The sequence below is a fragment of the Lucilia cuprina genome, chromosome 5 (assembly GCF_022045245.1).
Source record: "Lucilia cuprina isolate Lc7/37 chromosome 5, ASM2204524v1, whole genome shotgun sequence".
In the NCBI taxonomy this organism is placed as follows: domain Eukaryota; kingdom Metazoa; phylum Arthropoda; class Insecta; order Diptera; family Calliphoridae; genus Lucilia; species Lucilia cuprina.
The window spans coordinates 33,335,327-33,360,803 of record NC_060953.1 but is presented as its reverse complement, the minus strand read 5'-3'; the positions used below and the strand labels follow the sequence as shown (position 1 = coordinate 33,360,803).

General features: G+C 30.7%; 2 protein-coding genes across 2 annotated transcripts; one reads left to right on the top strand and one right to left on the bottom strand.

Moving 5' to 3' along the window:
- The first annotated feature begins 483 nt into the window (after positions 1-483).
- LOC111684578 (mediator of RNA polymerase II transcription subunit 14) lies at positions 484-7,652 on the top strand. The gene is made up of 14 exons (XM_023446776.2): positions 484-829; positions 893-1,025; positions 1,085-1,384; positions 1,448-1,580; positions 1,636-2,139; positions 2,212-2,579; positions 2,644-2,908; positions 3,689-3,960; positions 4,018-4,339; positions 4,396-4,700; positions 4,767-4,958; positions 5,015-6,298; positions 6,360-6,629; positions 7,443-7,652. Exons 1-14 carry the CDS (start codon positions 675-677, stop codon positions 7,587-7,589), a joined length of 4,650 nt encoding a protein of 1,549 aa, XP_023302544.2. The 5' UTR covers positions 484-674; the 3' UTR covers positions 7,590-7,652.
- A 155-nt stretch (positions 7,653-7,807) lies between these two features.
- Positions 7,808-24,636, bottom strand: LOC111684577 (SEC14-like protein 2). Its single transcript, XM_023446775.2, has 8 exons — positions 24,492-24,636; positions 23,758-23,937; positions 9,741-9,854; positions 9,563-9,680; positions 9,208-9,498; positions 8,922-9,118; positions 8,537-8,855; positions 7,808-8,475 (listed from the first exon to the last, which is right to left on the bottom strand). The coding sequence occupies exons 2-8, from the start codon at positions 23,806-23,808 to the stop codon at positions 8,333-8,335; spliced, it is 1,233 nt and encodes a 410-aa protein (XP_023302543.1). The 5' UTR covers positions 23,809-23,937; positions 24,492-24,636; the 3' UTR covers positions 7,808-8,332.
- Between the last annotated feature and the right edge of the window lie 841 nt (positions 24,637-25,477).

Genomic DNA, 25,477 nt, shown 5'->3' with positions numbered 1-25,477 from the left:
TTCTAGGTCAATCGTGATTAAATGTCTTTGTTATCCTTCTCTCTTGATAAAAAAAGAAAATCTTTAGCTCCGGCATACGTTCCAAATCAGTTTCAACTATTTTTAACACGACCAATCACTTTTCACAAAAAACACGTTTAATTCGGAAAATTGGTCTTCCCAATAGATATAGTTATGATTTTCAGACATTCCACGTTTAATTAATATAATATATTAATATTAATAGTTAAAAATTTAAATAATTGCTAAAAACTCATATTTTTATTGTGTTTATTTGTTGCTTTTTCATTCTACACACACAGTTTTTTTTGACAGATGGGATTATTCTACAAAACAAATCGCCTGTTGTTTTTGTATTGTTGTATTTGTTGTAGCGACGAGGCTACCTTATTAAGTGTACACTGACTGCAATCTTTACAGGCTACAGACGTCTTTAAGCCGCCGCTGATATTTTGTGTATTAACCGCCGTTGGAAATATTTGTCGACGCAGTTCTTTGAAGTTGTCTTCTTTTGTTGAAGAGTTTGCAAATTTGTGAAGAATTTTATTTAATTTTTGAGTTTTAAACGCAAAAATATTTCATAAATGTACGTAAAACATTAAGAAAAAAGTGTTAATATCGTTATTTTTTAAAAAGCCTCTGAAATAAAGTGAAAGCTGTGAAAATTACACAGTATGGCACCCGCACCACAGCCACTTGAACAGGGGCTGGCCGGCTATTTGCCACAAGGTCAGGAAGGAAGCCCTCGCATGAATACAATTTCTTTGGCGGTCCTCATAGATTTCATCATACAGAGAACTTATCATGACCTATCAGTCTTGGCAGAATTGTAAGTTTAGAAATAAATCTCTAGGATGAAATTTTATTTAACTTATTTGTGAAATTTTTTCAGACTGCCCCGTAAGTCTGATATGGAGCGTAAAATTGAGATTTACAATTTCTCGGCTAGAACGAGGCAATTGTTTATACGTTTAATTGCTTTGGTTAAGTGGGCTAATTCAGTGTCTAAGGTGGATAAATCAGCAGTAAGTAGACACAACAACTTTAGAATACCAGATATTAATAATATTTACTAAATTTGTAGAATATAATGAGTTTTTTGGATAAACAAAATATGCTGTTTGTGGAAACAGCCGATATGTTGGCCCGCATGTCCCGTGAAACTTTGGTGCGTGCCCGTTTGCCCAATTTTCATATACCAGCTGCTGTAGAAGTGTTAACGACTGGAACTTACAATCGTTTGCCCACTTGCATAAGAGAACGCATTGTTCCACCAGATCCTATAACACCACAAGAGAAAAAACAAACTTTATTAAGATTAAATCAAGTTATACAACATCGTTTGGTCACGGGCAAACTAATGCCACAAATGAGGGAGTTTAAAGTATGATTTTATTTCGTTTTAAGCTGAAGTGATATCGATAAATAACTTTATTATTTTTTGCAGATTCGTAATGGTCGTGTAACGTTTGAAATCAAGCATGAATTTAATGTTTCTTTGACCGTCATGGGAGATAGTCCCAATGTTCCCTGGCGTTTATTGGATATTGATATATTGGTAGAGGATAAAGAGACAGGAGGTATATAATTAAAAAAATATATAGAATTGTTGATTAAGTATTCTATTACTTTCAGATGGCAAAGCCTTGGTACATCCTCTACAAGTTAATTACATTCATCAACTGATTCAGGCTCGTTTAGTAGAAAATCCTAATGCCTTAAGTGAAGTCTATAACTGCCTACACTATTTTTGTCAATCTTTGCAACTTGAGGTTTTATATACACAAACTTTACGCCTTAGTTATGAACGTTTAGATGACAATATACAAGTGGAAGAATATATACCAGGTGTTAAAGTTAGTGTATCCTATTGGCGTGAATTAACCAGTAAGGATCCAAAATCAGAGTTGGGTTATCGTCTAACCGTACAATCAGATCCCAATGAAATTGGTCGTCCTTTAGCCGTTATACATGTGCCTTCATTGGGCGCTAAAGAATCTGCCGAAGTAGCTGATCGTGCTGTACGTTCGGATCACTTGTCAATGGAAAGATTAATAGTGCATACGGTTTACATAAGATCTGTCTCTAGATTGTCAGATTTGAAATTGGAATTTCAAGCTTTTCTCAAAGATGTTGATTGTGAGTGTAAATTTCTGGATATCCATTTATGATTTTTAAAAGAATTAACTAGAATTTGTTTTATTTCCATAGTTAAATTGGAAGGCACTCCTGCTATTTTAACAGTACCAGTTTTAACTCCTTGCTTAAGGGCTGAACAAATTCACATAACCATTGATACTCATACAGGAATGCTGCGCTGTCATGTTCCCAAACACTTGGACTGTCCTATTATACCAGAAATGCAAACTGCTCTAAACAATGATCGCACTAAATTGCCACAAATTATGTCTGAATTAAGATACTGGATAACACATCGTCGTTGTGAGAAAACTTTGCAACATTTACCAGCAACTGCTACAGAAAGTTTACCCTTCTTGACGGTGCCAGATAATCCTCTATTACAGTCAGGAAGACATAAAATATTTGTTAAACTACATCGTCATCCTAGTGTGATATTGGTACGTATATTTAATATTTTTTATTTCTATAGAATTATGTTTAAATAATAATAATGTCTTTTAGGTGGTTCAATTAAAAGAAAAATCCAATATGCCCAATGAAATGGAGTATACATTCCATTTGGGTTTTGTAGCCTATCAGACCAATGAAAATGATCCCTTACCTGAAGAATCTTCGCAACAATTGGTACCAGTACAGGCTCCTCCACCTAATTTACAGCCTGGTAGTACACCCAATGCTGAAGTACCCAAAGTTTATACTAAACTTTTAAAACTTATCGAATTTGATACATTTGTGGCCACACATGGTCCAGGAACTGATGTTGATGGTAAGTTTATTTGTGAAACAATATTTTAGTTTCTTTATTAAATATTAAATTTGGTTTAGGATTAATGAATTTTTGTATAATATTATAATGAAAATAATTAAGTAATTTGATGTGTCACTTTGGCAGTCTTGGTGTACATGTCAGAGAGAGACTTAGATTGAGCACGATCTAAGAAAAACTCATCCCATTTCATATAGCGCGTATATGCCACTGAGTGGATTTTATCTGTCGCCAGCGCAACTTTAAGAAAGTTTCATCTTCTATTGACGTTACATTGCTTTAGTCACCTAAATTGCCTTATAAGCTGTTTGGTCCGGTATTGATAAAAATAAACCAATAAAACCAACTGCTTGAGGAATTTTGAACAAATTTTCGTGTTCCCAAACGATATATTATTCGATTCAATCTCCCTATTAATTTTTTAAAGGCGCCAGTAAAAAATGTGGACGTTACTTCTATTTTTTTTGAAATTTAATCTGGATAAATAATGTGAATCATATACACATTTTAAATCCTCAAAAGGCGTTATATGTGGAATGTTTCGCCAAAGACATTAAGCAACTTATTAGTTAACAACAGACATAGAGACCATCGGGAATAATAAGATCTAAAAAACTTGTAACAAAAGCTTATCTAGCAGCGCGCAAAAGTTCTATCACAGCTCTTATTAAAAAGCAAATTTTAGTTTTCGATATTTGATTTGTGTGAAAAGGTCAAAATTTTACAATTAATCAGATTAACTATTTTCTTTCCTAAAATTTTAATATGAATCTATTTCAGATACTCCACCACACAAAAGGAAATTGGGCAATGAGCATGGTGCGCCTTCTGCTAAACAGGCCAAAACGATTTATCCAGCATATTTTATACCAGAACTGGCTCACGTTGTTGCCATGTGTGATGAAAAGATACCATTCTTGAATTTAGCACAAGCACTAACGAAATACAACATACCACACAGTGGACTGCAAGTTGAATCAAATGCTACTTCTCTAGTATTAAAAATTCTAACACTACCCATGCCCGGTCAAACCCATGGAGAAGAACAAAAGGTAAATTATAGTTTTGTTGTTTATAGACTTATTGTGGTTAACTTCTATCTCTCTTAGCCTCAGTCGCATGTATTAAATATGCCCGTTATTGAACCACATATTTGGAAAGATCTGACCAAGCGTCTGTTATCCATATCAATACGCTCGCAAATGAATAAAAACAATCAGATACGTGTTTGGGTTGTAGAGTTTGTTTTCTTTAGCACACCTTTACAGAGCACTCATCCCAAGGAACAGGGCAATCGCAGAACAGTTTATCTCACCTATGATCAAATTAATCATGATTTTTCCAAGACAGTGGAAGATTTATTGAAAGACTGGTCGAAAATTGTTTATCTCTACACATTGGTTTTTAATTTCTCAGAACATATGAAAAACAGTAAGTTATTTTTCTAAATTTGAAGTTTTTTATATAACTTTTGTCTTATTTTCCAGAACGTTTGAATATTTCGGATACGATTACCATAAATTCTTACAACTATATTAATTTATTGTTGGGTTATGGTCCGAAAAAGGAAGTAATTTGTAATATTTATTGGTCAGCTCAATCACGAGGTTTTCGCTTAATCTTTATGGGCGGCATAACAGCTGTTAATGCTCACTCAATGATGAAAGATCAGTTGGCCACACATCTGAATAGTCAACACAGTTTGTCCCAAATGGTTTACATTTTACATGAGACCTATTATCCTTTATCCTCTATAGCCAAGTTGCCCATCATACCACATTTGGGAATACCGGTGAGTTTATTGGAAAATAAATTCAAATATATTTATATTTATAATTACACGATTGTTTTTGTTTAGCGTCCACAAGTACCGGTTTTATCATTTTGTATTTTACCACAATCTCCCTGCTTGATACGTTTGGCTTATCAAGCCATGTTTTGTTTAGAAATACGTTTTCGAGCTGGTCGTTTAGTGTCAATACGTGATGGGGCTTATAGTCGTTTTGATCGAAATCTTATTGAAGATTTTACCCCCATACAAGGTTTAAAGGTGAGTTTTATATTAATCTAACAAATCAGTTTAAATAATAATTTGTTTTAATTTAGGGCTTCCTTTCGAAATATGTCGACGAAAATGCTGTTTATCGAGGACGTTCTCAAAGTGATGATGATAATCCTCCTTCACCATTGGGCATGGAAGATAATTTTGGTGGTCCAGGCAGTGTAACAGGTTCGGGCACAGGCGGTTCATCACCATTTCTAAGTGCTGGCATGAGAGGACCGCAATCTCCACGTGACAGTGGTTTAAGATTCCCAGCGCCTCATACGCCACCTCTTAGCTCTAATCCTCATACACCAGCCAGTCCGCATCCATCGGCGGGTGGCGGTTCCTCTACTAGTGGAGGAAATTCACAAAATCATCCCAACTATAACCTGACATCACCGCCGGGACCACATATGCCACATCCATCACCTGGTGGTCTTATGCCTTCTTCACCCTTAAATCCCCAACCTAGTCCTCACATGGTACACAGTCCTGGACCGAATACATTGTACATGCAAGGACATCAAGATTCACCGTTTGCTGCCATGTCTCCGGCCAATTCCAATTGGCCTGGGTCACCCAGTATGCCTAGGCCTTCACCACGACCAGGACAAAGTCCTGATCATAAGTCTAGCCAATCTGGTAATACGGCATCGAATGCCCCCTCTAACAGTAATGTCAATGCACAAGGTATGAACCGCATGCCTCAAGCTAATAGATCTTGGGCCGGAGCTGTACCTACAATATTGACACATGAAAAACTCGATCTGCTGTGTCGTCCCAGCCCACATCCAAACAAGGATATAGGGGTTACACCAGATATAAGTCCACTTGAACGTTTTCTTGGCTGTGTCTACATAAGACGTCAATTACAGCGTCATGTACAAAATGATGAAACTCTAACTGTGTTGAATTCCAATGAGCCAGGTGTAGTACCCTTCAAGGTGGATAATTTACAATGTCAAGTGATTTTAAATCAAGTGCATATGCAATCATTACATTTAAAAATTACCCAATTGCCGCCACCACCAACACCCGATGGCAAACAACCGTTTCAACTTAGTCCAGATGATTTAATAGTACTGGAGCAGTTCTTTGATACTCGAGTGGCAGCGCCACCCTATCGTCCAAATTCTCTGCAAGGTTTTTGCAAAGTCCTAAGTTGTGCACCTCAAGTGCTTAAAGATTTCATACAAATCATGCGCCTGGAAATGAAACCGGACTTGGGAGGTGATCAACTAAAATGGACAGTACAATTTTGCATGCGTGTACCTCCATCGGCTGCACCCATTATACCCATTGGCAGTCCAGGTGTACTAATAGTACGATTGAAAATCTTATTCTTTGTAAGTATTTTAAATTATTTACCGTATGCTGAATAGATGAAATATTTCTTATTATTTACAGTTACAAATAACTCGCATACCCTATAACGGCAAAGAATGGAAAGATAGTCCATCGTTAGTTTTGCCTATGGTGTACGATCTGAGTTCCAATTTAACACAATTGGCCGAGAAACGTGAACAAGTACAATCGCCAGCAGCTGTAGCAGCAAGTACTTTACTAAGGCGTTTTTCCGAATATGGTGTACAACATGGTCAGTGTTCTTTGTTCCCGGCCGTTAGAGATTTATTAACAAATCTTCAACTTCCAAATGATGTACCGCCTCCAAATCAGGTAAATTTTAAGTTTTATTTTTCGTAAAATAATATACTACATTACCATGTCTAAGAATTGCAATTATGTAAAAAAATCAGAACCATTCTGGGGAAAATTTGAAGTGTAGAAAGCAATGAATTAAATAATTCCTAACTTTCAAAAAACGCCTTTAAACTATCAATAGCTTAGATCAGATGACGAGTATAGTTTCATTAATATCTTTTGTCTACCGAACGGTTATACAGGGTGACGTCATAATTGGATGTTCTGACAGTTCTTTTGACAATCAAAAACTTATTGGTGTAATAACAAACAATGTGTGAAACCCTTTACTTTGACATTATGATGCAAATTTGAAAATTTGTGAATGTGTCCTTGAAACCATAAAAAGATATCAAAAGTATCGAAACATATACAAATGCATTACATTATGCTAAAAGATCTAGGTGCACAAGTTATACTCCAGCAATATGAAAGATGAAAGGGTACTCTTAGATGACTAGTATAGAAATAATGAAAATCCCCAAACATTCATTTGTAGACTAAGGTCCGCCTCTATTCAGTATAATCATTTGCTCCTTATCGGCTCAAGCTTTTATGGCTAAATGTCGCCTTAAACGTAGATCTTTCGATGACTAAACAAGATGTTGATTGAAAGGACAACGAAGACATGTGAAGAAAAGACCAGGAGAAGACAAATCGAAACTTAGACAAACAGAACACAAACCTGAGAATTAGTTGAAAGTTTCAACACAGAAAAACCATCTCAACTTCCGCGATATAAATAATGTATTATCCTTGTAAAAAATTCAATTATTTTGTTTATTTTAGGCAATTGGACCTCCCGTAGGCCCCATGGTTGGTTCCAGTCCAAATCCCATCATGCATTCACCGATGCAACAAATGGGTGGACCTGTTGGCCCACCACAAGTTGGTCCAGGTTATGCTCAAATGCCACAAAATCCAGGTCCTCAGTGATGAAGGCGAAAACGCCGCTCGGCAGCCAATCTTAATATATGATGATGCAGCACAGGCGGCTGGTAATACAAAACAAATTCTTTGTTTCTCAAATTATTTGATGTCGTTTGTACTAGTTTTATATTTTTTTCTTTTACATTATTTCAAAGAAATTCTTTATGCAAAGTTAAAAAATGCAATAACTTTGTCATTATTTTTTTTTTAATTATTTGCAAAAAGATAAAACTGAAAAAATCATATTTTATTAAACAAAAAAAAAATTATTTACTTAAATATAATCACATTAATTTATAAGTATTGTATTTACAAGAGGAAAAAAATAAGAAAGATAAAAAACAAACAATTTAAGAACAAAACTAATAAAATATACTTAATTATTTAAAAAACAAAAAAAAAAAAAAAAACTTTGAAATAGTATCACAATTATTAAAAATAAAAACAAACATGAATTCCCACAACGCGGAAAAATATTACAAAAGAAATTCTAAGTACAAAGTTGTTTGGTTATTGTTTTATATACAAAAATTGTTCATTTCTTCTACGTCCTTTACAAAATTCCTAACTAAGTTATATAACTTAAACTTTATGACCCGTTTGGAATGTCTTCTTTTTTTGTGTTGTCATGATTAAATTTGTTAATTAAATATCTAAGAAAAAAGCTTTTGGCTTACTAGCTTATCCAACCTAAGAGGTAAATGAAAAAAAATAGTTTTCCAGTACTTTAAATATTCTACAACTAAAGTTTATTTGTCGGCAGCCACCAGTTCTGTTTGTCCCTGTTGAGAAGGCAACTCGGTAATGTCATCATTTTCCGAGATCAAAGACACCCAATAGCGCAACTTTTTGCTGCGCAAATAACTGCCGGAATTGTCAAATACTACAGTGTCTGTAAAAGTAAAATGTTATTAAAAAAATGAGTTCAAAGTTTTAAATAATTAACAACATACATTTGGTATTGGGGCGTGTGAAAAAGAAGCCTACTTCATCCATTTCATTAGAGGAAACAGTACCCAAATGCACTTCACTTTGTTTTTCTCCCGTAATCTTATCCACACTATAGATGCCAAATTTAATATCATAATCGATGGTGCGGAATTCCCAAGATAAAATTTGATCTTCCTCGCCGGGCTTCTTTTCGCCCACATCGAATTCCAGCTTCAATTTATTACCCTTGTTAACTACGGTCTCTATAAAGTTTTTATTGCTGTCGAATTCCTCTTTCTGTTCCACATACAAATCTTTGGGAATTTTGCCAGCCCAAACAATCTAAAAATAAAACCAATAATTATAAATCAATTAAAATCATTAAGATCCCACAAAGTAGAATATTACCATGTTAGGACATCTTTCATCGCCATTTTCTACAAATTTGCCACCAAAACATTTGGGGAAAATATTGGGATCAACATGACTAAATAAACCATCCTTCCATTTATCGCTGCCAGATTTATAAATATTGATTTTGCTCATGGTGTATTCGTCTAAAAATTTCTTAATAAAATTGAAACCAACAGAAAACAATTTTGGTGCTAAAAAGAGAAAACATAATTTTATTAAAAATTTTCACACGATTTCTATAAAATAAAACCTCCTCCCTCTCTCTCTCTCTCTCTCTTACCATTGACTATGTAGCACATTTTCAAAATTTCTGGATAATTTTGTTCATATTGTTTAATCATGGATATAATCAACTCGGTAGCTGGACGCCAGGCATATTGTTTTAAATTAAAATCGGCCACATCAAAATACACCACCAGCTGACGTGCCTTAGGACCATGTATTTTACTTTGCTCATAACCGGCCTTCATAAAACGTTCCAGCAGCATGACCACATAACGTTGAAAATCAAAACGGGTGACACAGTGCAACATGCCATAAATGTCCAAATTGTAAAAAGGACATACAATAACTTAGGTGTAGAAAAAAAAACAAATTAGTTTGAAATAAATTAGAAAACTTTCTAGAGGACTTACCGGGTGAACCTTCATTATCAAAACCCACCATACCATAGGGTAAATACTCTTTTAAGGCCTTAGGTGCTTCCCATTTCTCTAAACTGTCAACATTCCACATGGCACGCGTTTTAAGACTCTACAAAATCCATTAAAAAAATGTTTTATTGAAATTTGTTTTTGCAATATTTTTACTCACAGCACGTAACATTTTCTCTGCATTTTCTGGATTCCATTTTCTAGCTCTAAGCCAACGCATTAAGAAGTAGTCATCGTGGGTTTCATTTAACACATCCTTGACATTCTCACGAAACTGTAATATAAATATAAAAATAATGAATTTTAAATAAAATGTTAAGCATTTGATAAAAAAGTAATAATAGGTGTTATAAGGCTAAGAAGTCCTTTGCTTAAAAATAGCTGATTCTTATGTACCCGATGAATTCAAAAATCGTTAGAAATATTTATCATCCTGCTCTAGTTAGGGTCAAATCACAGAATCTTTGTGTTTCTACCCACCGTTTCAATATTCCAAGAGATTATGGGTTTCTTTCACCCATATTTTCCTCGTTCCGTCAAATGATTTTGCGTTCAGTAGGTTAACTACATCTAACTCCCTTTTCTTTAACTCATTCACGAATACGTGACTCCGGTGCCCAAGATTTTTTACATTTTTCTCGATTAAGAGCATTATTTTGAGTTCATAGGTACAGTTATTTCCAAAGAAAAATACGTTATTTTTTTAGAATTTAATGACACTACATGCCAAAAAGGATAATATCCTGCGATATCCTTTGAAAACTTTTCCTTTTCCATTTTTCATCAGAAATGATCGACATACGTCCAAATAAAGTGTATGGTAAAGTCGTATCAATAAAAAGGGTCAGCGTTTTTTTTTTTTTCTTGGACCAGCACTCAGGGGATGACCCCTACCCATGCAAAGCATTGTGCTGGAACTAGGAAAATAGGTTGTGGGAGGGAGGATAGAGTAGTGTTTGTGGACATTCGATTTAAACCATTGCACATCGAAAGTGGCGGGAATAGTTCTGCAGTAAATTTGTTCCACACACGAACAGTGCGGCTGAAGAATGAATTTTCCCTGTAATGTGTTGTGCGGTGCACTGGCCAATCAACCACAAATGGGTGTATTATTGAAGACAGTCGTGTGCTAGGTAAAATTATACGAGTATCGGGAACGAGTTTCCTAATTTCAGAGGAACACATTCCATTTTACTTAGTATCGATAGAACAGTGAAATACACCCCATACATACAGCAGTTTTGTTTTGTGCTTGAAAGGGTTAATGATATACGGTCTTAGATTTCATTGAGCTTGAAACATATTATTTGGTTGAAACGGGGAATGTATGCCACAACTCTGATTACGAGCGTTCCATTATTTGAAGAAAATGAATCGTTCGTTTATCTAGTAGTAAAACTTTTGTCAAGACATCTTAAAAAAAGTCAATTTTTCTGTCATGGACGCTTGACCAATATTATTAGACTTTCAGATGTCAGCAGCTTAAAAGTTGCAATTTTGAAAAATTTCTGAGATGATAGATGTTTACTTGGCGAGAAAGCAGGGCCATAAATCGAATATGGGTATTATTAATATTAGCCCGATGATGTCATAAAATTTGACTACGTTAATTTTTATAGTCAAAACAGTATTTTACTTAAAAATGTAATTAAATTATGAATTATTACAAGTACACTTAAAGTCGATTAGTTTTTAAAATCAAAATATCTGCTATCCAAATATTAACTTACAGAGAGCTCATTATTAGTTTTACACCAAAAATGGATTTTAACCCTGAAAAAATTATTTGCAATTTATTTGGTGCCCATTAAAAAAAACTATTCGTATTCATATAGGAAAATGTTTAGAATAATTAAACAAATTATGCACAAAAGAGCCACAACGAATGTCAAAATACGTCATGTACTCGCATAATTATTTAAAACTGATATTTAAAATAATTAGTTCTTATTGTCGCTTGATATTAAAATTTTTAGTCCGGGTATCAGCTTAGGTGTAAATCTTTATAATAGGATGTTTTTAGCAACCTCCTCTTCAACCTAACCTATTCTTATCTATGTTTTAATTTAGAACTGCAAGTGACAGTTGAAATCAAGTTTCATTATTAAATATCAATCATTGCAATTGGCATTGTATTGAATTACTAGACTTTACAATAAAAAGAACCTTTTCAAAATAGTTTTTGTGTTTGAGATAACTAAAGTTAAAATAATTATGAATCAATAATTGTTTTAATAATAACAATATTTAATGGGTGTGTTTAGTAGCTATAAAAATTCCTAATTTGAAATGTAAATTCTTGACTTGTCATTTGCATAAAAGATTAAAGAACTTAAAGTCATTACAATTTTATTGTTTAGGTTATAAAATCTTTTAAAATTATAAATATTTCTAATTTAATATAATTAAAAATAATTCATCATATCCGTACTATTTTAATTTTTAATTAATTGAATTATTTAATTACGTTATTTATTTCAACTGCTAATTATTTAAAATTTAGTATTATTAAATGACATTAAATTTAGATTAAGATAAGCTATTTCCTTTTATTATAAAGTGCTTAAGCTGAACATCTGCCCTTAATGCCTTATTTTACGGTTGTGGAGATCCCGTTGAGATGATAACTGTAGCTAGAACTTTTCTTAAGTAAGAGTTTTACTGAATTAGTTCTACACTGCTGTCGAGGAGACGAGTCTTTCCCGATCGTTTATTAACTTACAACAGTTACATCCTCAGACCATAAGGAACGATGTACGGAATGACAGTCAACTACCTAAAAATTCCCCAACCTATAATGGCGCTCTACTTCGCGAGCAGTAGGAGATACTCAACGGGTTCAGTAATCCAGCAGAAGTTACTTTGTTACATGACCCAGTGTTGAGATGGCAACATCACCATAGAGAGAATTCAGACATATGTATATGACATAAGATATAATTTCCATTTTGTCAAATAGTTTAGGATCTACGCGAGACAAATTAGATTTCCTATCGATATGGACTCACACCATCACTTCAAGTTCGATAGAGTGTTGTTAAGGAGTTAGGGAGTACCCTAAGACTTTGTACTTCCCTCCACATTATTTCTTGTTTTTATAAATTCTCTCGCCAATAATAGATAACATGAATATATCGCTAAACCATTAATTGGTAACCATCTCTCAAGGGGGTGATGTTAATAGGGTTAATTTCAACGATCGTAAAACGCAGCATTGCAAATAATACTATTATATCTTCAGTTATGGGTATTAAAGAATCTGAAAACTTAATTTTTAAGCTGAGAGTACAGTGATATGTCCCTTTCTCGTTTCTTATGAACAGTTTATGTAAAACTTCATTACATCTGATTTCCTTTATATTAAATTCACTTTTATTCAACCGAAAAGTCTTTGATGTTTTTTTTTTTGAGCTACTCGACCATTTATGGTCATTTACGTCACTTGTGATTTAAAAAGAAATAAATTAAATATCCACTGCATAAATTAATCCTTAACTGCATAAGTAGGGGTCACCTTACACCTGTATACGAATAATATGTGATTTAGTTTTCATAATAAAGCATTTAAGTTGAATTGTACCTAGCCTCAGGTATACTTAAGCCATTTATTGTTTAATAAAACTGTGGATATTTCAGTAAAATTTTGATAGGGGCCTTTTGTAGAGGCTAGGGTCAAATGAGGCCCTATAATTATAAAGTTCATCAGTGTCATCAAGACTAGTGTAGAACTTAGTTTTGCAGTTTTTGTCGAGATACGAGTATATTAAACATAATTATGAACTTAAAATCCTACTTGGCGGGTTCAGTTGTATAGGTCCTAGGTGAAATAATAACCGTCTACCGAATTGTCTTCAAAATTGCCACCTGAAGTTTGATTACATGGTTTATGTGGACGGACGGACATAGCTTGGTATACTTTAAGGTGGGTATAGGACCAAGATTATTGTTCGTTAAAAACATCAGCAAAAACCAAATATACCTTCCCCACTAAAGTAGTGTAGGGTATAATAACAAAGAATGAATTTGCGGTTGTTAAGGGAATTTTCTCTGAAAATTCTAATTTTAATAATTTGAGCTTAATACGCGGCTCTATACAGATCTTTTTAAAAGTTTAAATTTCGAAATGTTCTATATATTCATATATTTTATTAAAAAAATGCTTTAAAATCTAAAGAAAAAGCATTATCTTTCCCGCTAATATCATATTTTTGTAATTAAAAATTTCTAGATTTGACATTAGGACCATATATTTGAAATTTCATGGTCGAAAAAGGAAGATATTATTGGGAGATTAAACCATTATATTAAAGTTGCAACATCTTAAATACGAGTTTTTTCGCTTTTATGGACTTGCTGTAATCGAGAAACACTGAGAAATTCCAATTTAGAGCTGCTCAATCCTTTAGAAAAGTACACATTGTTTTCTGGGTTGAACATTTGTTGGCCTGTGTTATTATTACACTTAGGGAAATTGATACAATTCGTGAACTTATCACGTTTGGTAACATTTAGGCAAAGGATCTGTTGTCATTTTGATTACATTTTATATTATTTCGGCAATGTACCTTTGAGATTTCGACAACAAATCGTTGTCATTTCGACAATGCAATTTTTTGTTTGACAACGATGGTTGTGACTTATTATTATTATTTTTATTTGATAACGTTGCGTGTTTTTTTTAAAATTTTGTTTCTCTGTGTAGAATGGGACCTTTTTAATATGATTCTTATATTAAATTATTGAAATCGATTTCTATTATTTTCAAAAACTCTTTCATTAAAATATTTTTTAATATCACAAGTTGTATTTTGTTTTACAATGCTTTCGTAGATTGATATATTTTAATATCAAGGTTTATAAAAACTTTAGAAGTATCTGCAAACTGAAAGCCTAAATTAAAATCATTCAACTCTGTCAGATTAGAACTGAAATAAATAAATAAATATGTATATACATATATATCTAAGGTCATTATTTATGGCGCAAAAAGTAATTTTACGGAAATGGTGTTGTTTTAAACAAACCTGTTTCAAAATAAAACAATTTTACATATTTATTCAAGCACGAATGTTTAACTACATAACTGTCCGTCAGCGTACATTTATGTATATTCTCATATTTATTCTAAATTTAATTTTATTTAACTATTTCTATTTAAGAACTGTATAATATAGAATTTTATTATATAATTATAAAAAATATATATTCACTTATTTTATTTGTCCATAAACCGGTTTAATTGTTATTAAAAAGCATTGTTAATTAAAATAGACTTAGAAAAAGCTTCATTATTTAATTTCAAGATTTAGTTTAAAGTTCAAGGTGTTATAATATTTTTTTGTCTTTTAAAACTTAGCAACAACAATTAAATACTAAACTAATTTAATTAAGAATGCAAATTTAATTACAAATTCAATTACAACTATTTTGGCGAATCTTGGATTTTGAACTTGAAACAACGTAACGGAAATTAAACGTTGTAATTTAGAAAAAACGCCAAAAACTAATTAAAAAGAAGTTGAGTTGATGAATATTAATATTTAGAAATATAATTAATAATTAGAAATATAATTTTATTGTTAATTTTAGCCTTATTATTAAAGTAATATATTTAATATTACAAGTCATTGCACGTTTGTTATTTCTATTTTTAAGTATAAATCACTCATGTGAAAAATTTTTAATGGAGCCAAAATCAAAAACGAATTCGTAAAATTAATAAAAAAAATAATATTAAATTTCGTTTTTAGTAGTTTACGGAAGTTTATTTTTGTTTATTATTTATCAGGTGTAATGTTTTTTATACAAATATAAAGCGTGCAGATTTGTTTAAATATTTGACTATGTACAGTTGAGATCAATCAAATAGCAGGTTACATTATTTGTTCTTGTCTGAGTTTACTTAAAAATGTTCTATGAAATTTACACTGTAAGGAGGTACACCCAGCGAGCATTTAGGAGATTGTTGGATGATTAATGAGTTTTTTTTACACCTTTTCATGACCTAAAAGTGACTAATGAGTTGCGCTCTTAAAAAATTATTCGAAAATAATGATAGAATATGATTAAAAACTGAAAATTTGAAAAAATATAACAAAATGTTTAGCAATCACAAATTGATCATCCTGGTCTTAAAAATATGATAACAGTTGGAAGATCTTAAATTGTTTTTGTTTGCAAAGAAACAAACAACATTTACTCTTAAAAATGGCTCAAAAATGATTCGTAACTACTAATCAAAAATGTCTCCAAACTGATTAGAAAAGGGGCTTGTACTCTTTTAGAGGAGTTGCGAAATGATTTTATTTGATTTAAAATGAGATTATATAATTCTCATTTTGTTATAATATTAAACTCAGATTTTCACTACCTCCAGTTATCGTTTAAATGCTAGTTATTCTTACAGGAAAGATGGTGGTTTGAGTTTGTGTAATATTTGTAAAGGAAATTTCAATTCTTTATTATGCTTTTATTATAATTATAATACATTTTTGTTTTTAAATATCTTTTACTAATCACTAAACTAATTCTAGCAAATTGAAAAAATTAAATGATTAGATTGTGATTTACTTGAAATACAATAACACGGTGTGCAAAATCATTAATCGATCATCCAGATGTTCGAAATACGATTGTTTATATATTATATTTATTATTATTTTATAATTATATATCGCTCCATTGGAAGATCAAAAAGCGTTTTCTGTATTATTATATTTTGTTGTAGCAAACCCAAAAATGAGTTAGAAAAGATTAAAAATATTAAAATTAATTTAAAACTACCAAAAATTGGACTCATTAATAATTCAAAAAGGATTCAAAAATGAGTCAAAACTGCTTAGAAGAAGGGTTTATAAAGAGTCGGGAATAGGGTACTCCAGATGAAAGTATTACTTATGATGTGATGAATTTAATAGTAATTTGAAATAGAACTTAAAAATTACTCTAAAACGACCAAATAAGATATGATTAAAAGATGGGCTCATAAAAGACTCTATCAGAAGAGTTACGAAGAGGGTGCTCTCAACGAAAGTAATCAAAAAATAATACATATATGATACTTTTAATAGTGCAGAAGAGTAATAAATGACTCTAATGTGATCAAAAAATTCAAAAAATGCTAACTGGGTAGTAGCTCATGGTCGACAGTTTGTTACCCTTAACTAAGTAATAATATTTTTAATGCAATTTTAAAAAAGTTTGCATTTGTTAAAATTACTGCATAATTTGCAAGTTTATTACTTTATAATAATTATTAACAAATATTTATTTGTTTTTACAAATATTTTATTTTTCTATTATAAATAATGAATCAAACATTTAAACTGAATTATTTAAAAAGTTTAACAGTTAAATTATTAAAAAAATAAATTGAAAACCAGTATTTTTATAAATTTCCATAAATAAATAAAAATAAATTTAATAAACAAGTCCAAAGCTCAATATACATATGTATGTATATTTAAAACTTAATACATTAAATCATACTAAACCGTTATAGTAACATTAACGATAAAAAAGAACATTATTTTCAACACAACTGTTCATTCATACAAAACCATAAATAGACAACAACTAATCGGTTAGACAAGTTAAGTGAGTCTGTCTGTCTGTCTAGATTTTGATGTTTTAAAAATCTTTAAAAAGACCTCGATATTGAAATAAATAAAAATCAAATTAAACACAATGTCTTGAATGTTTTTAATTGTACAAACAAAAATCTAGATAAAACCTTTCGATGTGAGAATTTTTTGCTTCAGAAATAATAATAATAATGAAAAAAAATACACAAAACATTCAGAAATGTATGTCATTTAACTAAAAATTAAAAAAACCCTGTACTAAAAAAATTATAAAAGAAACTAGGTAAACCAAAGCAAAAAGCGAGCGGTAAATCTAGAATAATACAAGGTCATTGTACCTTAAACAGCAAAAAAAAAAAAATAATAAAACATTATTAAGCATTTATTTTAAGTAAAATTGCAATAAATGTTTTCATAATAGTTTTTTTTTGTTGCTGAATTTTTTACTCCCAAGTACTTCATACATTCATGTTTATAAAGAGTTAAAGAGTTTTCAAAGAATTAAATGTATCTTAAATTTTGTATTTCTTTTAATATACATACATAAGACCTATCTATATGTAAATATGTATATGTCCGAATTGAATTAAAAAAATCTTGGGTTCTCTTAGAATTTGTATCGTTACTCTATTATGTATGGCCCGATTTTGCTGAATTTAAATAACAGATTTCTTGAATTCATATCTGAGAAATCCTTCCAAAATTTTTTTCTTCAAGAAAAAAAATGTAATTTACCCTCACTTAGTGTTATGGCAATCTGTGCTACCGGAACTATAAATATTAGACTCTTTTGCCATTCCTTGAAATCATAATCTAGCCACTACGTGGGCGTGAAATTTATTTCGCAGGAAGAGAATGTTGGTTAAAAGTCTAATGCACAGAAATGCCAATATTTCGGAATAGGAGGAAACAGATATCTGCTCCCGGGGGCATGCCACCTTGGTGAAGCCTTCATCTTGGTGTTAATGCAATCCCGGGGGAAAAAGTGGTTTTCCAATACCTCTAGTTTGGCCAGGACTAAAAAATTAGTTACAGTCTACTACCTGGCTTAGTCCCAGCATATATTGAAAAGAGGTCAAACCAGAGCACCGCATAATCTGGAACTACGGGTGCCCAGTTACCCGCAGGACTATGTCCTGGCTGGTCAGTTGGTTGAGGCTTCTTCGGGATCCACCTAGTGGCTGTGGTTTAAACCCAGATTCGTGGGAAGAGTAAGTTGCGGTTAAAAGACTGATGTAAGGTAAAGTCAATATTTCGGGATAAGTTCGGTGCTGTTGTCGAAACAACAGATTCCCTACAGAAGATTGACTATGGGACTAAGCGTTGGAAATGAGTTGGTATTAAAATGTGGGGTACGGCGGGCCTCACCCACCACCTATAATAAATTTGTCGTATGTTTTTCTCTTAAGAATGTGATACCATTGAATTTTCCTTCCTTGTTCAGAGTATACTCTGTTCATATCAATGTTACCACAGTTGTCCCTGTGAGTAAGAACAAAGTCCTCGGCTTATTTGATGGATTCGTATTTCGGTTCACCGGTTACGTCTCTAGGTGCTGTTGCCGAATCAACAGAGGCCATCCCAACTGCGTGGTTGTAAACGGAAGTGATGTTTTTATATTTCGTAAGTTAAGCAAGGGGGCAGCAATGATCAGAGATTAGATAGTTCGATTACTTCAGAAAAGTGACGTACATGGACCGGCCCAATCCATGTACAAAAACTACCACCTGAGTTCTTCGATGAAGGATTCAGGGGCGATGAAGGATTCAGTGGATGAAAAAGACCACCGTGGGGTAGGGCATCATGTCGGATGTACATTATCCCATAAAAGACTCAGTAATGACTTGTTATTAGACATCAATTTACTTTCTTACTGTCTGCATTAAGACTTATAATGACTTATGATCAGACATGGAGGTTATGACTAAACAAAGTAATAACCATTAAACACAAATATGGTCCATTACAATTACACACTTGTAATGTGTAATAGGGCAATAACCAATTACAATTACTTTTTAACATACAACATTTTAACTTCCTATTTTGGAAGTACTTATTTAAATAGTTATTTGTAAGCGATCGTGGTAAGTGATTGTAATTAAGGACGCTGTAATTAAGAACGATTTTTTGGCTTATTGTTAGAGACTGTATTTCGGTCCACCAAATAATTTTCTTAGTGCTATTGTAGAATCAACAGAGGCCATTCCAGCAGTTTGGCTGTGGATTACTGTTGATTAGAGCTTTAAATAGCTTCTGAAATTTGCGGGACGGGTAGCTAAAGTATCACATTTTCTTCATTATCTTAAGAAATATATCGTTATATATCAATTGATACGAAATTAGAAAATCATTTAGTCTATTGAGTTGCAACTAATATGATTATGTTCATTACTAATAAGACGTTATTAAATTGCTTCCATGTAACCAGAACGATATGTTATAGTTATTCCGATTAATTCCTGATTTATAAATACAGTTTTTTAGTTTTCTTAACTATAATTTTTAAATTCAATGATACAATAAAAGTTTTTAAACTTTAGTTGCCTTTACACAAGTCGCGTTGTATCAAATAATGATTTCTTAAAATATGTATTTAAACAGTGTGAACGTACCACTAGTATAATAATTAATTGTGTTTTTAATTTTTTGGCATATATATTTAAAACATTTTTTTACATTGCGGTTGTATTTTGTTATTTTAAATTACGTATTCAATTGTATTAAAGTATAAAGTTTTAAGTATATATAATAAACGTTAGATAGAGAGACGTATAAGACACTTTCATGTATTATTTATAAGATATTTTGTTTTGTATTTTAGTTTTTTAACTGTCTATGTAGGAAAGGAAGATGTCAGTGAAAGTTAATTTAAAAAAATGAATTAATTAGTTTGTATTTGATTGATTTGAAACGAAATTATATATACAGATTTTTTTTTGCAAAGGGTGGTAAAAGTCTTATAATGATTTCTTATAAGAAAAATATATAAAAGTGCCAAAGTTGTTTACTAGTAAATTGGCATGAAAACCAATGATTTGCTTAGATTTCTTTAAATTATAAATATTTAAATAATTTCATGGTAAATAACTATTTAATTATTAACACAAATTGTGGTTTCAATATTATTAATATTCATGTAAACATGAGTTCACATAATACCATGTGATTAAATTCGTAAAAGATTCCAAAGAAATTTTTCGAATATAAATTTTATTTTATATGAATTTTTTTACATTTAATTTTAATGATTTAGTTTAGCTAATTTGAAATTATTACGTAAAATTTTGATAAATTATTTATTGATATAAACTTTTGCAAGCTTTTTTTTTAAATTCCCTAAATATAAATTTTCATAAATTATTTAAAGCCATAATAGTTTGATTGATTTTCTTTAATTTCAAATTATTTTTCAATCGGAAAGTTTTAAATGATCGAGAATTTAAAAATGTTTATAATAAAATGTTTTAATTTAAATTTTTATGGTATTTTTTTTTTTGTTATAATTCCTTGCAATATCTGTTGCCTCTAAAAGTTACAAGTAAATAACTGTATTATTTAAAAAATGCTTATTTTGAGTCGTCATCTTATACTAATATATATAGTATACTCACACATATATTCATATGAATGTATCTACATTGTTCATATACTTATTTATATTTGCAAATTTATAAATTTTACAATTTATTTCATTGCGCACGTTTTTGTATGACATGGAAAATGTCAACAAAATGGGTCATTTGATCTGGCGAGAAACGGGTTGGGCTATTGGCCAAATATAATAAAATGGGTCATTTAAAAGCAGCTTAGCAGGTTTTGTTGTTAATAATATCGCTTTAATGTTTATACTTTTATTAAATTCAATTCAATAAGAAGTTTTTTATCTAAACAAAATACAGAACATTTAAACATGTTACACTTAACTCTCCTTGAATTAATTTATATATCTATACAACAGTAAATGATCAAAAAAAAAGTAGAATCTCTAAATGGTTTAAGTAGAAATTTGTAACCGATAATGGCCAATAGGCTAGATTTATTTGGAAATAAATGAAATTAAACAACCCACCATCGATGCCAAGAATAGATATACTCGTGAGTAAAGTGTCTTCGAAATCCCATAATTGTGTGTAATAGACTACTTTGGACGATAAATTTAACCGATTTAAAAATAGAATTTGTATTATGCAAACTTTTTAGATGCAATTTTGAAAAAGTATGATACGGTTTTAATCAAGTAAAGAGAAGCTATAGTCAATAATGACTTGGCACTTGGTTCAATATATTCCCATAGTTCAATAAATCAATTTTTAATTATTTTTTTTTTTTGAATCGAGCTCAAATTTCGGCTATCTAATATCTGGAAAGGGGGATAAGTCGAACAAGATTCCAACATCGACTCTAATATACATACCCAGCAAAAAATAATTGATGTCATACTTTACAAACGACTTCTTTATCACATCTAAAAATGCGATTATATATTTTTCGCTTTTATAAACCAAATATTTCCTTACAAATGAAAACCCAGTTAAAAGTGAGGATAGAGATGAGAAAAGTCACTACAAATAACATATTCGAAGTACATAAAACTTTAGTGAAAAACCAATGATATTAACATAAGCATGTCACCAAAATTGGAGGTACTTCAAGTATGTTATTTGTGGTGAAAATTCTACTTCTTTTTCCTTACTTTTTTCTGGGTATATACCCATCAAAAGAAAAACTTCCAAAGAAGCGAAAAAGAAGTAATATTTACTTCATGGAAGTACTAAAAAAAGTCCTGAAGAAATGATGATTTTAACACAGGCTTGTCATAGCAGAGATGTCCATTTTATTTCATTCCAAAATCACAACATTTGAAGTCATTCTCAAGAAGTAATTTTTATGTTATTTTTTTGAAATTTATTGGGGAGTGATATTATAGAATACAATTTATATCAAATAATATTAAAATAAATATATCAATAATACGCATTTATCAATTCAATCCAAAATAAAATTAGTTTAATTCAATGAATTTCAGTACAAAAAATATACATTCAATTTAAATAAAAATTGACTTGATTCGCTTCTTTGGAAGTCAATAAATATAACTTCCATAGAAGGTTAACAAATTCACTTAGTTCTACTTTTAAAATAGTGATAAATTTTATTCTTTTGGAAGTATTTCGTTTTGTGTTTGCTAGGTATATATACTGACAGTCTAACTGTTATTAAATCTGATGATTGCGCGAATGCCAGTCATCTTTAACTGAGAGACATGACATATACACTTTTTTGGTAAGAGGACACGGGAATAATTTTTGTAGATAAATTGGATAAAGCGAAAACAAAAGTTAATGAATATAGATTACTTCTCAAGAACTATATTTCCAATGTACATTTTATACAGGACAATGGTCGCTGGAGCCTTTCTAACATATCACATCATCTTATAGTTCCACAAAAGTCTCTGTTTGCTAGACACATAGGGTTTTTATATAATTAATTCCGTAGGAGCAGAATAAGGATAAGGAAAAAACGGTAGCAAATCTATTATGTATTTGACCTACTTTGTGTGTAGATCGGGAACGTACAATGGGCAGAGAATATTAGTCAGATCTTGCGATTTGATTGCGTTTTAAAATGGGTGTGTGATAATAATCACTTCAAGTAAGGATGTACAATTCCTCTTTTCCATTTTAATACTTCGTTCTAATGGTAAATTTTTCGTGTCTTTCTTTTATCAAAAGTTATTTCCTTATTATTTTTATTACTAGTTTCTCTATTCATATATATTTTATTCCTAACCCAGCAAAAATTTCAATACTTCTACTAAAAAACAACTAGTTCTAGAACGAGTGCAAATATTCTTAAACAACAACCTTGGAACTGGTGGTGTCGTCATTATGCCTGAAACCTGATCATAGGAACATTGTATTAGTTCTAAAATTTGTCTAAAGAGTTTTCAAGGAATAAGTTTTTTGACACTAGTTATACATTTTACTACACTAGTTCAATGTAATGCATACTAGTTCCGAAACAACTTCTTGGAATAAGTTTAAGAAAATGTTTAAAAATTTAAAATTTGCATATTAATTTTTATATATTTATGTATATGATTTGAATTTGATTTCTATTTATAAATGTTTTTATTTGACTAATACCGTTTTTAGAAGTGGTCCATGAGCATTCATGAATAATATAAAATAATGAACTAATTTTAAATATTTTTAACCTTCTCATTGAGTTCTCGGAAGCTGACTTTACCAATGCATACATATACTGAAAATAATCCATGCCTAATGTAGGTATACGATAAAAGCCGTATGAAATACTTTCGTAAGATATACGAAATTGTACGAGTGCAATTTTAGAAAAAATATGGTGAAATTTACATAATATTTATTGATTCAAACTTTTTTGTTAATTTTAAAATAATTTTTGTAATTTTTGTTAACAAATTATCATCTAATCTAAATATTTCTCAAAATATCAGACTTTAAAGTATTTATCTTGCTTACACGCTTGTACATTTAGGATTAGGTGTATTCTAGTATAATAAAGATAACAGTACATGTATAAATTTAAAATAACAGATATACTTACAGTTGCAAGAATTTGTTTTTGGCTTTCGGTAATTTCTGGTTGATTAGACATTTTTCTTTAGTTGTTTTTAGATTTCTTAATTGTTGTAGTATATTTTATTTTAATTAATTGACGCCTTGATTTAATGTTAAATAAATAATTAAGTACCTAATTTTGTTTCACTGTAATTTTTTTTCTTATCTGAAATCACATAAAAAAGAAAAACGAAATAGAATAAAATGTAAAAATTGCATATTTTTTAAAACAATTTTTTTAATTGCGATTTATTATGGTCAAGTTTTATTTGTTCATTTTTAGATTTTCTTTAAATGTCACATGAGTATTTAAAACATATGTTAAAAGTTTATTTTTCAATTTGTATCTATTAAATGCTCAGATGAATAAAACAAATACAAAAACACGCAATATGTTGATAAATAGAAATTTACGCACTTCTTTTCTTTATATTTTTTGTTGTTGGTGTTTTTTCTTAATTGACTTTCTTTTTTATGAAAAGTATTTATTTATTTGTTTAAAGTATTTATGAGTTTTGATTGTCGTTTTTTTTACTTTTTTTTTGTATATTTCCCCCTGATTATGTTTAATGATGTAGTATATTTTTGTTATTATCAACAACAACAACAACAATAATAAAAGAAAATTGTCTCCAAAACGAAATATTTGTATGTAAAGTATTTCATGTATTTTTAACGTTTTTTTTTTTTTTTTGCTTTATTTTCAATCGCACAACTCACACTTTTGTTTGTTTTTCTTTTGTATTTGAAATATTCCACACTGTCGAAAAAACGAATCGAATAAAATCTTTTTAGTAGAGATACGTTTAGACCAAACGTTGTTATAACTTGCGCGTTTCCAAAACAACTGGTTGTGTCAGACTACTCTCCATTGTTTAATAAACTCTTTGGTTGGTGGTTCATGCGAATGTGTGTGGAGCTGTTTAAAATTTTACTCTACGAGTAGGTACTCTATTTATGGGGTTTGCATCACTCGATAAGATACTATGAACAAATAATTGAGCATTTGTTGCATCCAAAGCTCTATTCTTAAGCAACAGCTGTTTTCTGTTTTTGTTTTGCTTTTGAAAATCTTAAAAGTACTTTTCTACTTTACTTTTTTTGCTAAGTAATTTCTGTTTATTTTTAATCAATATGAGAGTTTATTAAAAGAAAAACAACGATATAAACAAAATACATTTTTTACGCTCTGTTTTTATATACTCTCTTATTAGTCATACATAAATATGTACTTATTCGTAGCTATAATGCCAGATTTTTTCGAAATTTAACGGTTTTCTACAAATTAATTTGTTTACCCTTCACCACCATCAGTGGTGATAGAGGGTATATATATAAGTTTGTCATTCTGAAATATTCATCTAAGACCCAACAAAGTATATATGTATATTATTGATCCTTATGAAATTCTCAGTCGATCTAGATATGTCCGTATGTCTGTATAAAGTACGCTTACGTTAAAACGAAGCAATGGAACTCCATAAAATTCACTCATTATATTCATTATTGTCCTAAGCAAGATCGGTTAAATTGTTTCAGAGTTATGAGTAAAAACTTAAGACAACCTCGAAAAATTGGCGATTTTTCACATATTTATTTGTACTTTTTACAAAAACTACTGATGAATTTTGTCATAGATACAACTCTTACACCATGATCAACATTGCTAGAAATCGGAAAAATCGGTTCACAAAATATACCCATAC

Excerpts from the sequence above, each read along its gene's own strand:
- LOC111684577 (XM_023446775.2), bottom strand. The coding sequence starts at position 23,808 with ATGTCTAATCAACCAGAAATTACCGAAAGCCAAAAACAAATTCTTGCA. Across the intron at positions 9,855-23,757 it reads AAAAACAAATTCTTGCAACT|TTTCGTGAGAATGTCAAGGA; the intron begins GTAAGTATATCT and ends TTTATATTACAG. Across the intron at positions 8,476-8,536 it reads CACACGCCCCAATACCAAAT|ACACTGTAGTATTTGACAAT; the intron begins GTATGTTGTTAA and ends TTACTTTTACAG.
- LOC111684578 (XM_023446776.2), top strand. The coding sequence starts at position 675 with ATGGCACCCGCACCACAGCCACTTGAACAGGGGCTGGCCGGCTATTTG. Across the intron at positions 830-892 it reads CTATCAGTCTTGGCAGAATT|ACTGCCCCGTAAGTCTGATA; the intron begins GTAAGTTTAGAA and ends AAATTTTTTCAG. Across the intron at positions 1,026-1,084 it reads CTAAGGTGGATAAATCAGCA|AATATAATGAGTTTTTTGGA; the intron begins GTAAGTAGACAC and ends CTAAATTTGTAG.